This window comes from Thunnus maccoyii, chromosome 2, assembly GCF_910596095.1.
Source record: "Thunnus maccoyii chromosome 2, fThuMac1.1, whole genome shotgun sequence".
Taxonomy (NCBI): Eukaryota; Metazoa; Chordata; class Actinopteri; order Scombriformes; family Scombridae; genus Thunnus; species Thunnus maccoyii.
Genome location: NC_056534.1, coordinates 11,960,181 through 11,973,303, shown reverse-complemented (window position 1 = coordinate 11,973,303; position 13,123 = coordinate 11,960,181). Strand labels below are relative to the sequence as shown.

General features: G+C 40.1%; 1 protein-coding gene across 2 annotated transcripts; it reads right to left on the bottom strand.

Annotated features, from left to right (window-relative positions):
• Window positions 1-116: 116 nt before the first annotated feature.
• Window positions 117-6,781, bottom strand: tlr3 (toll-like receptor 3). 2 transcript variants are annotated; one of them, XM_042399882.1, is made up of 6 exons: window positions 6,262-6,781; window positions 5,007-5,119; window positions 3,352-3,819; window positions 2,753-2,947; window positions 745-2,597; window positions 117-588 (listed from the first exon to the last, which is right to left on the bottom strand). In XM_042399882.1, exons 3-6 carry the CDS (start codon window positions 3,805-3,807, stop codon window positions 357-359), a joined length of 2,736 nt encoding a protein of 911 aa, XP_042255816.1. In that variant the 5' UTR covers window positions 3,808-3,819; window positions 5,007-5,119; window positions 6,262-6,781; the 3' UTR covers window positions 117-356. The 2 variants fall into 2 exon arrangements, with proteins under 2 accessions (XP_042255816.1, XP_042255808.1); XM_042399874.1 differs by lacking the exon at window positions 5,007-5,119.
• Between the last annotated feature and the right edge of the window lie 6,342 nt (window positions 6,782-13,123).

Here is a 13,123-nt window from a genome sequence, read left to right as displayed (position 1 = left end):
CATTAAATAGGACTATGAGGAGCAGAAGATTGAATTACTCTTTACACATTAAAAACTAACTCCCTATACTGTTATATTAAGCTTACCACCTAAAATGGAAAAATAAATGTCACAAGACTTGTTCAGCTTAATTATACATAAAAAAAAAAAATCATGTTCTGCTATCACATCACAAGACTGTGATATATATGTATACTGAGTTAATTAAGGGTTTATTCACTTATTAATCTTTTCACTGTAAGGACCAACCTTTTAGAAAACCCTTTATTAAGAGATTGCATCATTACAACCAACATATTGTACATTGGTAATTATTATTACAAATGGTGTTTTCCATTATTACTAATGAAAAACAGTCACTGCTCCAATCGATTAGTCATGCCAAGCGCTATGAGGAGCTTCTGGTTAAAGGCAGGCACTCTCTCCTTATGGACAGGCCAGTTGAGGATGCAGCATGAACGCAACATGCCCCTGCGGAGGAAGATCGAGCGACATAACTTGTAGTCGTGCACATCCTGCAGGAAGACCAGAATCACAGAGTCCCTGCTGTCTTCAATGACCTGGTGAAGTGCATGATGGGCTTTAAAGCTAAATGAGAAAAGACAAGAGGTGGGGGGCGGGGGCAGAAAGACAACTTTGAAAACTCACTCTTCCACAAATGTACAACAAAAATATCTATATAACACAGACAACCCGTGTAATGTGATGAATGTGTGATTCAGACAGTGTGTGTGTATAGTTTACCGTATACACCAGGGATCTTTGAGAAGCCTTTCAGTGACGACAAACAGGATTTTTCTGGACTTTCTCATATTTTCCAGAATTGACTCAAGCTGTGACATGCCAGGGACTGAATCCTCATCCTCCAAACAAAACTTGCACTTTTCATTCTTTAAAGAGTCCATTTTTCTCTTAACCCAGTTGGCGTCTTCTTCTGCATATATGACATAGGCGTCATACTCAAATTCCCTGCCCTCCTCAACTTTGGCATCACTAAATCCTAATGTGCGATTGATCAGGATGTTCCAATAAAACTGAATCCTCCAGCCATGGAACCGCACTAGAAGTGCAGTTACAGTCAGCATGATAATGACTGTGCTGCTCAGTATGTAAAGGGCCTGAAATGGGACCATATCTTTGCAAGAGAGTGTGTCAAAATCCATGACCGAGTGGTTAAAGTAAGCTAGTGGAGTGTTGCACTTATACTGGTCCTTGAGACTTGGCACACTGGTATTTGTGTTATTTATCCATGTCACGAACCACAGGATGCTCTCACAGGTACAGTCAAATGGATTTTTGTCCATGACGAGCATGCTGAGGTTGCTCATAGGAGTTTTGAACACTTCGGGCCTCACAGTTGTAATCAGGTTCTTCTGTAAATGTAAAACCTGCAGTGAGTTCAGATCGTCAAAAATTGAGTCCTTTAGATTGTTGAGGAGATTGTAGGCTAAGCTTAGTTCTCGGAGGTTACTCAACCCTCTCAGAGCCTCCAATGGGATCTCATCTAGCCCATTACTATCCATCTGTAAGGATAACAAGTTCTGTGCCCCTTTGAGAAACAACACTGGCCCACCTAGGTTAGCGCTCTTCCACAACCGGGCTAAGTTATTGTGTTGGAGATTCAGGACCTTCAGGTTAACAAGCCCATCCAACAGATTCTCTCTGATGTTAGCGATGTTGTTGTTACTGAGATCCAGTTTGGTGAGGTTGGATAGGGGCCTGAATGGAGAAGGATCCAGGTTCAAGGCTGAGACTATAAGGCTTTTCCCCAAAGTCAGGACCCTAAGATTGGGCACATTGACAAATGACGTGGAGCTTAGATTGACAGTCTGGTGGTTATTGGACATATGGATCTCTTGAATTTGGCTCAGGCCTTCAAACTCTTTCCCAGTGAGAGTTTGTTTGATATAATTGTAATTTAGAAGAAGAGTGGTGAGGTTTCTTAAAACGGAGAAGGTTCCAGGATGAATCTGTGCTATAGCTGTTCCTGTCAGGTCTAACCTCTTGAGAGGTGATCCCGCAAGGGAGACTAGGGTCTTGTTGGTGATGTTTTTGAGTGATGTATAACTGCTCCAGCTCATATCAAGTTCTTTCAGACTCATCAAGCCTGTAAAGGTGTACTCTGTGATTTCCCGAGCTGAAGTTCTCTGTAAAATTAAACTCTCCAAGGTGCTTAATGGTTGGAAGGAGAAATCGTCAATAATTGGGGTGGAGGAGGTACGACTTTTCACCAGAGCTTTTCTCAAGCTGAGTTTTTTCAAACTTTTAAGCCCCTTAAATGTGTCCTTTGTTAGGTGCTTGATGTTGTTGTCCGCCAGATTTAGAATCTGAAGTCTGGACAGCCACTGAAATGAGCCTTCTCCAATTTTACCCATGCCATTACCAGAGAGATCCAGAGAGGTTAGATTTGTTTTCTCTAGCCCTCTAAAGGTTGTGTTTGTGAGTGTGACAAGCTTCATCTTCTGAAGAGACAGGGCATTAATGGCTGTCCCTGACAGCTCTGAGCAGAGTTTAGAAATAACCAGAGTGCCCATACTGCCCTTATCCATGATTAAAGTATGTAGACTTGAAAGGGGCTTAAAGCAACCCGGCTCCAACTGCAAAAAAACAAAACAAACACATCTTGCAGTGAGACAAAAAAGGGAAACAAAACAGACTACTGAAACCAAGTTGCTGCTATAACTCTACTTTCTACTAGTGGTTACATTTTGATAGCATAATTTCATTTCTTGTTTCTTGGTACGTTTCTTACTGTTTTTAGAGATATAGATGACAGGTTGAGGACTTGCAGAGAGGACGAATGGTTAAGGTAGAAAAAGTCGTCTTTCTTCAAAGAGGTGAAGCTATTCAAGGCCAGACTGAGGTTCTCCAGGCTGGGCAGCTGAGGCTGAGAGCCGAGCTTGGCTGACAGCAGGTTGTTTTTTGAAACATCAAGAAATTTAAGGCTCTGTGAATTATGAAAGGAGAATAAAAATGCAATATAGTGAATTTTTATTTCAGTGCCTAGCTCCACAGCATATTTCAGACATCATCTCTTTGCTTTAAAAGCAAAGCTGAGGCATTTTAATTCAGTTTAGCATTTACAGAAAGTAATTAATCTCTATTATAATCAATACTTTTTCTTCTTTCCTTCTTTTCTGTTGCTGTGTTTTTTTATATTTGTTTTGTTTTAATGTTATATTACCATGTAAAGCACTTTGATGGTGATATACTAATAAAATTCACCTTCTCTTCATTACCCATAATTTCTGGCATCATCACCATCATTGCAGCATAGCTCATGATGCTTTTGATCAATTTCTCTCTCCAGCTTTTAGTGATACAACATAACCATCTTATGGAGACATGTACCTGTAGTGCAAAGAAGGGTTCTCCTTTTAGCTTTAGCCTATTGCTAGCCATATTCAACCTTGTTAGATTGGTGCAGTGACTCATATCCTCTTTCTCCAGCACATGCACTTCATTGTGTTCCACATTCAGCGTCTGCAGCAGAGGCAGTGTCTGGCACAAACCCTGGTCCAGCCTGGTGATACTGTTGTAACCGACATCAAGGTGGAGGAGGCCTGGGTATGGGGCTAGTGACAGAGGGGGAATCCCCACCAATATGTTGTGAGACATATCGAGGCTGATGATGTTCCTAGGGAGGTTTGGAGGGACCGCCCTGAGGCTGAGGCGGCTGCAGTCAGCTCTTCCATCTTGCACATAGCAGGAGGTCTTCTTCTGGGAGGCCACGCAATGGTGCAATGTCGTCATAAAAAAACATAAGATGATCACCCCAGGACGGAGAAGGAAACGAGGGGCACACATCGCTTCAAAAACCTTTTAAAAAAGAGAGAGAGAGAACAAAATCTATATAAGTCTTAAACCTCAATTAACTGATATTTTTTGCCACTTGTGGGCAGCACAACAAGCTGAAAGAACAACACTGACATTGGGGAGAATGGGGTAACATGAGCCACTTTTTACATTTAATGATTTTACCACAAAATAAAAGTGTATTTGTTTCAAATAATAGTTACTATATGTACCTCACGTTGTTGTGTACCCATGTAAATTAAAACAAGTTATCTAATTATTATGGTTTTATGACCCATCAAAAAAAGTTAGTCCTATGGCACAACTTACCCCAAAGTAAAGGTAAAACGAGCATGGAGATGGGGTAAATTGAGCACTCTAGGCGTAAAATGTGCCACCGTTAAATACTGATATAAAAAAGACACAAAATCAAACAATTTGGAGATAATTTTGAACTTCATTATTGCCATCAATTTAACAAAGTCTCTTCCAGGATGACAATGCCCCAATTCACAGGACACGAGGGGTCACTGAATGGTTTGATGAGTATGAAAATGATGTGAATCATATGCTATGGCCTTCACAGTCACCAGATCACCAGATCAGATCTTGAAGAATGGTGTTCATCCCTCCAGTAGAGTTCAGAGACTTGTAGAATCAATGCCACAGCACAATGAAGCTGTTCTGGTGGCACATGGTGGCCCAACACCTTACTAAGACACTTTATGTTGTTTTTTCTTTTAATTTATCACTCGTCTGTGTGTACAGCATGTTTGTGTGTGGCTTAAACTTAACATTAGTCAACAATTAGGTATTTATTCATCAACACTGTAACACTTGTAACAGTGATCAAACATTAACATGAACAGTGTCTCTACTTTCTAGAATATCAGAAAATAATACTCAAATACACAGATTACTATGCACATATGTAGCCTATTTAAACTTTTGGGGGTAAATTGAACCATTAATTCAACTTGCCCCAACATCACTGGTACATTTTACCCCACAACCTCCATTTTGACATGTTAGCAGACAGGTGCCCATTTACACATTGAGCAGACACAGAACCACATTAGGAAACACAGTCGTGTTTCTAGTAAAATGCAAGTCCAAAATTAATTCTTTTAGCTCTGGTTTGGCTTCACCAAGTCCTGAAGGTAATATCTGGCTCTTGCTGCATGAGCTGCTAAATGCTCCCCTATGTTCACCTGCTAGTTGGTAGCTTTGTCTGTCTCTTGTTTGGTGCTGGCCAGGTAGTGTGCAGTGCATTAATCAGAGCTTCTTCACTGTAAAAAGCTGCCTGTCGTTGCTGGAAACAATGCTAATGAGAGCAGTGAGAGTGAATCAAAACAATAAAGACACAAGAGTACAACCAAAACAAAAAGCTGAAAGATGTCACTATTTCATGAAGAGACTCAGGTCCCACAAAGTCTGCAGCAAGCTGCTGCGGATGTTCTACCAGTCTGTGGTTGCCAGCGTTCTCTTCCACACTGTAGAGGCAGCATGTCTAAACAGCTGGACAGGCTGGTTAGGAGAGCAGGCTCAGTGGTTGGCATGGAGCTGGACTCTCTGGTGTCGATTGCAGAGAGCTGCCAACCACCCCTTGCACAGCACATTGGCCAACCAGAGGAGTATGCTCATTGGTAGGCAGCTGTCACAGAGAATGGACAGACTCAGGATATCTTTCATCCTCAGTGCCATTCAGCTCTTCAACACCTCCCAACAGAGGCAAAGGAAGTGAGTCTTGATGACTCACCTGGGTTGCTGTGCTGGACTTTGCTCTGTTTAAACTTGGACTCATTTACTGGCACCCTTTCTTATTGGCCATATTAGCTATGAACATACGAATGGGTAGCTACACATCTGCACTCAGAGCCACCTACTTATAAGGGGCAGATTTTACGTCACAGGATTTCACTTCTTTCTTTCATTCTTTACTCAAAATGGAATATTCTCAAATACATCCATACATGTTGGAGCCCAAATCCGACTACATTCATGTACAGTCCCCATTTAGTTGTTACAGTGGCTAGTTTACCATGTCTCACCTGCTTATCATTAGTGTATCATGTCATTTTCTGCTCGTTATGACCAGTCATTTTTAATCTATCTATATGCTTCATAGAGCTAAGGGGAAGTGAGTCGAGTGATATTGTCCTGTGGGTTTGTCACTATGAGTAACACCTCTCACAGTACACATAGTCATTTGATCTAATGGTCATTGTTTAATGCAGCTTTAATATACGTCATTGTCCAGGTATCACATCAATGTGTTGCTTAAATGAGGAAAAAAGTGATTATTCTGTTCCACCTCTGACATAACATGTCTAATATAATATAATATTATAAAACATATATCCTGGTATTATTCAAGTTCAGTACAAGACTGCATGATAATTACAGCGCCTTTGCATTCCACACACTCAGAGCGGCCATTATTTTGGATAATAGCTGAGTTCTTACCAGACTTTGTCTTCTTTGCATATTGCCTGTTGCATCTAGACTTCACACAGGACAGAAGACGTCCACTTCCAGCATCACACAGTCTGAATATTTCCCCCAGAACGCAGACTCTGGAGGAGTTTATGAGGCAAGGATTGCGGCAGCAAAGCAAGTAAATAAGGAAATGAGAATCTGCCAACTCTGGTTTTACTTCCACATTTGTGTGTAGTTCCACCGGAGCAGTAACTGTTTCATGCAGAATTTGGGAAATCAAGTTTGAATTAACTCCATACTCCTACAAACCCCCTATACACCAAACAGGAGCCGGAATTCGTATTAATGATGGCACATTTGCCATATCTCAATGCTCTCTGATCAGTACGGCTCGCGGCAACGTTGTCTCACTCGCACAGAGAGGGACGTACCTAAATTTTAAGAGAAACGCTGCACTTTACCGTAATGTATGTGTTTGTTAAATACAAGCTAGGTGTTCCCAATCCCCAATTATATCCACAATCTTGTAAACATGTTTTAATAATAACTACATGGTAGAGATTGGTATGCCGCAGCTTTTAATAAGAGCTCACACGAATGCGTTTTGAGACAACACAACGCTGTGTAGTATAACTACCTTAAAACAATGAGTAGACGTGCAAGACATTTGTTCATGTGGAAGAGCAAGGCTTTAGCTGCAATTTTGATACAAATAGAGTTATTTAATAGATTAAAAAAACTGATAAGTTTGAAAGAATATATGGATTTTGGTATCCTGTATGCATCACAGTTAAAACTTTGTCTGGGCTGTTTGACCTTGACAGGTCAAACATCTTCCATAAATTAAGCAAGACTGTAGGCACTAAGCCTGTTTTATTCTGGTGATATAGTTAACAAGAATGAACTTGTCTGGAGTGCATAATGTTTCACCCATTCCTGTAAGACAGGTAGGTTGATCACTTTTGCTCTGATATGTAGGCTACCAGAAATGCCAGCTGCTCCAATCCATTCAATAAAAAAAGTTATGTTTACATGATTTTGACATTTTATTTTGGACTGAATTCAAACACAGTAATTGACTGTGTCTTTAAATTATACAGAATTATTTCAAGCTGCATCTGCAAAGACACATATTTGGAATATGGGCTTTGAAAGACACATTCAGTGTAAAACTGCTCAACAAATAAATAATTCAGAATATAACAGTTGGCAGTGGCAATTACGGTATCACTTTATTTGTGCAGTCCATAGTTCAACTATGAGGTGACACAGACATATAATGCACGCTCTTATTCTAGTCACATTAGGAGCTGAGTGTGAGCATAAGTGACCAATAAGTGCATGTCTCTGTTTTTATAACAGCAGCTCCCCTAAACCTACAATATAGAGCTCAACATTTTGTCCTAGCAGAAGTGAGTGATTTGCTCACCTGTGACATGTGGTTACTTCAAATAGACCCCACAACGTTAAAAATGCAGAAGTGGGGGAATCCCATAAAAGAGCAGCTGGGTGCTCAGGTCAGTAGAATCTACTGTACATAGGGGTGTAGAGGCAGTAGACTACATCACTTACCAAAGATCAATTTACTTTAATACACATTGAAAGAATATAAGACACAAACAATATTTTTACAATCTCACACAGATTTTATTTTACCAGTTCCCTTGAGCCTGCAGAAACTCTGCATTTAAATGTCATAACATACTGTATGATACAATCAGTAGATCTAAACTGCTGCAAATAATCTTTGCAAATACATTTGCAAGCTTTATTCACCTGGAGTAGGTTTTCTGAGCATAAAGGCTCTCTTTTATTACCACAGTCACACACACACACACACACACACACACACACACACACACACACACACACACACACACACACACACACACACACACAAACATGTGTGGCCTGAAACGTTCAGTATCAGAGAAACGAAACTTAAATGTGTTAAGCTGAAAAAAGCTTAAAGCTGGGATTCTTTCAAATAACCACTAGATGGCAGCAAAATACTTTTTTGTGCCACTCCTGTACTGTGAAATCTCTATTTCGCAGTACTAGTCTTCCTTATAGGTGCAGAACTTTGCATATGTAACAGTTCTATATTAAAAAAACATACAACAGATAAATAAGTTTATACCATTTCCTTGCATACATGACGCTGTATGGTCTGACATGTTGTGACTTAAGTTTCTCTGCCTCTATAGCACAACAAATTGCAATTTCAAGCATTTAGTGTGTACTGTCAACAGTGACAGTGACTAATAACAATGACGTTTTCTCTTGAAATAGGTATTTTAGCTCAAACTACAAGTAATTATAATGTATAAATCCAGAGACTGAAGTAGATATCATAAAGATACTGTATATATTGTAAATAAATGTAGTGGAGCTAATTTATTGAACAGTGAATCCTGGTATCATTTCACTTCGAGGCTGCCTGTAAGTGCATTAGTAAAACAGTCCAAAACATTTGAAGATAACCACATGGCCAAACCTATTCTGAATAGTCAGCAGTAATGTAAAAGCAGAAATGACCCGCTGGTGTTAAATGACTCATATTTTTGAACAACAGTAGGTCAAAAAAAAGACTGCTCTTCCTTAAAGCAAAAGCAATTAATGTCTTGTTATTGAATATGTGTAAGTAATATGTAATTTCATAATTATTTGCATAGATTGATTATCGTCCTTCAAAGTAAGTCTTTTGAATTTAAGTGAATTGTACTTCACACAGAAACACTTATTTTCATATTTGCTTTACTATCCTGTCGACAGTTCACTCACTGAGCGTACCTCTCACTGGAATATCTTTGGTGTCATTTCAACTCTTGAATCAACCACTTCAAATCACAGTGTGCTAATAAGCTTTATATGAGCTGTCATACAACAGATCACAACTCCCATCATCCCCCAGAATGCCATTAATCCCAACTGGCATGATTTAAAACTGCACTGTCTCAAAATGCTATTAAAATGAAGGATTTATTTCAGTGAAATCAGTGAGGAACTTTAATTAGAAGTCTGTCTGTATTTCCAGCATTTTTTCAAAGTCATTTTTCAGGCTTTATCATCTATACTCCCATGTTTTCATGCAAATTCCAGAGAAATGCTATTTTTGCAAACCTGTCTTTAACACCAGAATGAACAAAATGACACATATACATTAAATTATGTTTTATCTGAATATTTGTGATTAATTTTGAATAGCGATTTAACAGTGTGATAGAATTTCCTGCATCAATGACATATCTAACATGTGCCTATCGCACCATAAACTATGGCTTTTGACAGCATCATCTCTGCTTCTCCTCCTGTTTACAGCTCCCTTGCACACTCCTTTGCTAATAGACCGATTATGTGGAGATGGAGATTCATGAAGGACAGACACTGACTCCGCTGTGACCTTTCATCACAGCATGTTTTCTCTCTCTGGTAACTGGGTTAAAACTGCGGAGGAGCACAACTCTGATTTATGCCCTCGTTTACGCTCCCCAAAGGAGAAACCTTGCAATAAACACCCCCTCATCCCCCATAGTCATACAGACACAGACATTCATGTACACCTTTTTGCGCCCACTCTCTTTTCCTCTTTATCCTTTCCTCAGATTAATAAAGCAGTTCCTTCCTGGGATAGACCTCAGGGCACCTGATTGGTTTAGCCCAGTGCTAAGCCGAGGCAGCTTACGGGGCTTTGTGCCAATGACTGGATTGCTGAAGACCTGTAAAAAGTGGAGAGAGCTAGCATGTTCAGCACTGGGATGGTGGTCAAGTCAGTAATGTGACAGATAAAACAAAAGGGCCTTGATGAGAAGCAGAGCAAATGATGCAGCAGGGAATTGCTGTTCTGCTGTAACAGTGGCTAAATCATGAGGTGCACTGTGAACATCTCAGGAGGAGAAGGAGGCAAACAGAGACACGGAAGCTGATAGGAATCAACTACAGATCAGATTCCTGCAGGAGAAACAACTTGGCACTGGAATGAGGGATTAAGAGTAAGGAGAGGACCCCTGCTGTACTGTACTGCGAACTGAGTGACAGGCATTGCTGGACACGTTTCACTCAGCCTGAGAATGGCTAGTGCGTGTCATGCGTATGTGTGATTGAATCCACTCATGCAAAAGGGATAACTTGGAGGGGTGGGGGGGTGGCTCCATCAATGGGAGTGTGTTTGCCACATTCTTCATCTTACCGGCTTGGGTAAATCTCCTCTCCCTCATTTGCAGACCGAATCTCTGGAGCATTGGAATGCCTCAAAACAAAAGGTGAGTTTGCCCTCCTGGCTCTTCACTGCTATATATGGTGGATATTAACCTATAATGTGTAATCATATACAATAACTCACATAGTAACTTTATTATCAATATGTTCAAATCCTCACTGCACACTGATCCATCAATGAGAATTGTACACAGTAAACAGTGTTGTGTCCCTGTATGTTTATCTGTTTATACCCTATAAACATTAAGTGGTTAATGGAGTTGGTTGTTATCTCACAGCCATGCATTGTCATTGTCTGACATGATGGGCATCTACTGTATACGTGCAGCATAAGTGAGAGAAGCACAAACTGGAGCAAGGATTCCTAAAAAGCAGTAAAGTAGTGATAGTTGAAATCTTTGTTAGTTAGAGTTTGCACTGATATTTCAAGAAGAGGGAAGGTACATTTCCTGTTTCATCTCCACACACAGTAAGGCTCGTGAAGATGAAGCAGGGGGAAAATGATAGCTGTGAGATGAAGAGATTTTAGATAAAGGTCAGGAAGGGAAGCAGAAGAAGGGAAGAGTACTGTACATACCAGAGGAGGCGTGGGCAGTACTGTAACAGCATGTTGTAGCATGTTCTCTCTGCCCTCTGCAGAAAAAAAAGACACTGCAGTATATCTCCCCCTCCCCAGTTTGCTGACCAATGATGTTTAGAGGTCAGACACACAGCTCTGCCACTAACACACAGCATGTTCAAGAACAGTGGTTATTACACCTTCGAGGAAGGGAGGGGCAAATGATGAAAAGCAATATATGTGTTGTTTGATTTCAGTCACATGCTGGAGAGAATACAGAATATGGATGTATTAAGCTTAGTGTTCATTATCAGATGTTGCCCTTAATTAAGGAGATGAACACACATACGACACACGACATGGATGATTCCACTATGTGTCACACTGCACACAAGATGACAGTTGTATGAGCAGTCAGTGTCAGATGACAGAGATGTAGCATCCCAGAGAATTCAGTTTTGCACCCACATGGAGGCTTTTATCACTGATTGTGATTATAGTAATTCAATCCATGTGACAGAAAAAACAGATACGCTACATTTCTCAAAACTATAGAGGTATTTGCTTATCATTAGTGAAAATATACACCTTCAGCTGCAAATGCTGTTCAAGTATCGGCATTTTCATTGTATTTCTCTTTTTTTATTCGAGCATTAGCTGATGGTATGTGCTTCTCATCACTGGCTAGTGCTCACTAAGTGCTGAGTCAAGTCTCTTCTCACTATAAGTTGTCCCCATGGGTGACAGGACATCAATACTGAACTGGAATCAGCAGCAAGGATCTACTACAGTACTGTTAACTCTCTGCAGCCCCATAAAATACAACAAGACAATTCAGTGTGTGGGGTGTGCTGCTGGGATATGGTCCTTTTTTTTTTTGATTAATCAATTAAACACAAAGAGAGGATTTAAAATGGCCTTCTCTGATTAAGCAGTTATGACAGAATTCATATGTATTAAATGTATAATGATATGAAAGAGGGAGAAACAAGCACATTTACATTTGAGAAATTGTGGCCAGTAAATTTGGCATTTCAACTGTTTCAGCACTTTAACCTTTTTGCTATGATATACTGCTAATAGGTATAACATGTAATGTCACATACAGGAACCAGAGGTTTAAACCTGCATTAGCTGATGTTTCGGCCACTTGGGGGCAACAGAAACGAGCTGTAAACACAGCATAAGGTTGATATTTGGTTATTTTAGATTATTGCCTATTTACACATCCAGCAAATATGGAGCAACACTAGCATTCATTTGGAGTGGTATTTCTGGCCACCAGGCAAATAAGTAAGTCAAGTATTCATTCTCATTTTAGCTCTGCTGCAGCCTCCACCAAATCTTGGGGGAAATATCTGGTTCTGCTAAATGCTCCACTATGGTCACCAGTTAGTCACTAACTGTGTCTGTCTGCTTGTCTGCCGCTTAGTGTTGGGCAGGTGGCGAACAATCGGTTTATCAGCCTGTTGTGACTGAAAGTGGTGCTAATGAGAGTGGTGAGAATGAACTATAACAGTAAAGTTACAGGTCGTAAAATAAAAACACTGATTTGAAAAATGCTAAAAAGCTCCGTAAAAACTGACAGTATCTGCAGTAAGGTGATAATTTCCTATGAGTTCATCACTAGTTTCACATTATAGTTTATTGTTATTATAAAAATACTGATTAGAGAAGCTTTAAGGAATTATTCAATCATAACTATAAGAATTATTTTCTCTGCTCACACCATGCCTTTCACCATCCAACAAAAAACTGGCCTTTGGGTGTGTATGCACATTGGCTTTCATTTGAAAATATCATGAACAGATCCTCTTGAAAGGGCTATATGATGAGATCAAGAGTAATTTGTGCCTGCAGTATACAGACATTGCCTTAAGCTGTTCCCCTATAATTTGTCAGGGACATGTGTGAAGAGCAAAGACCTCTAGGCTTTGGCCATGTGCTAAAAGCTGTGAGACAAGTGGCCTTTTCAGAGGGAGATTACACCTTTCTAATACCAGACTGGGTGCATGGAAGGCAGGCAAAGCTTTGTGCCAGCACCTTAAGCTTTGGCTACAATAGTCTGGCAGTGCCAACAGCACAGCCTGTCAGTGATAGTTAACAGATGGG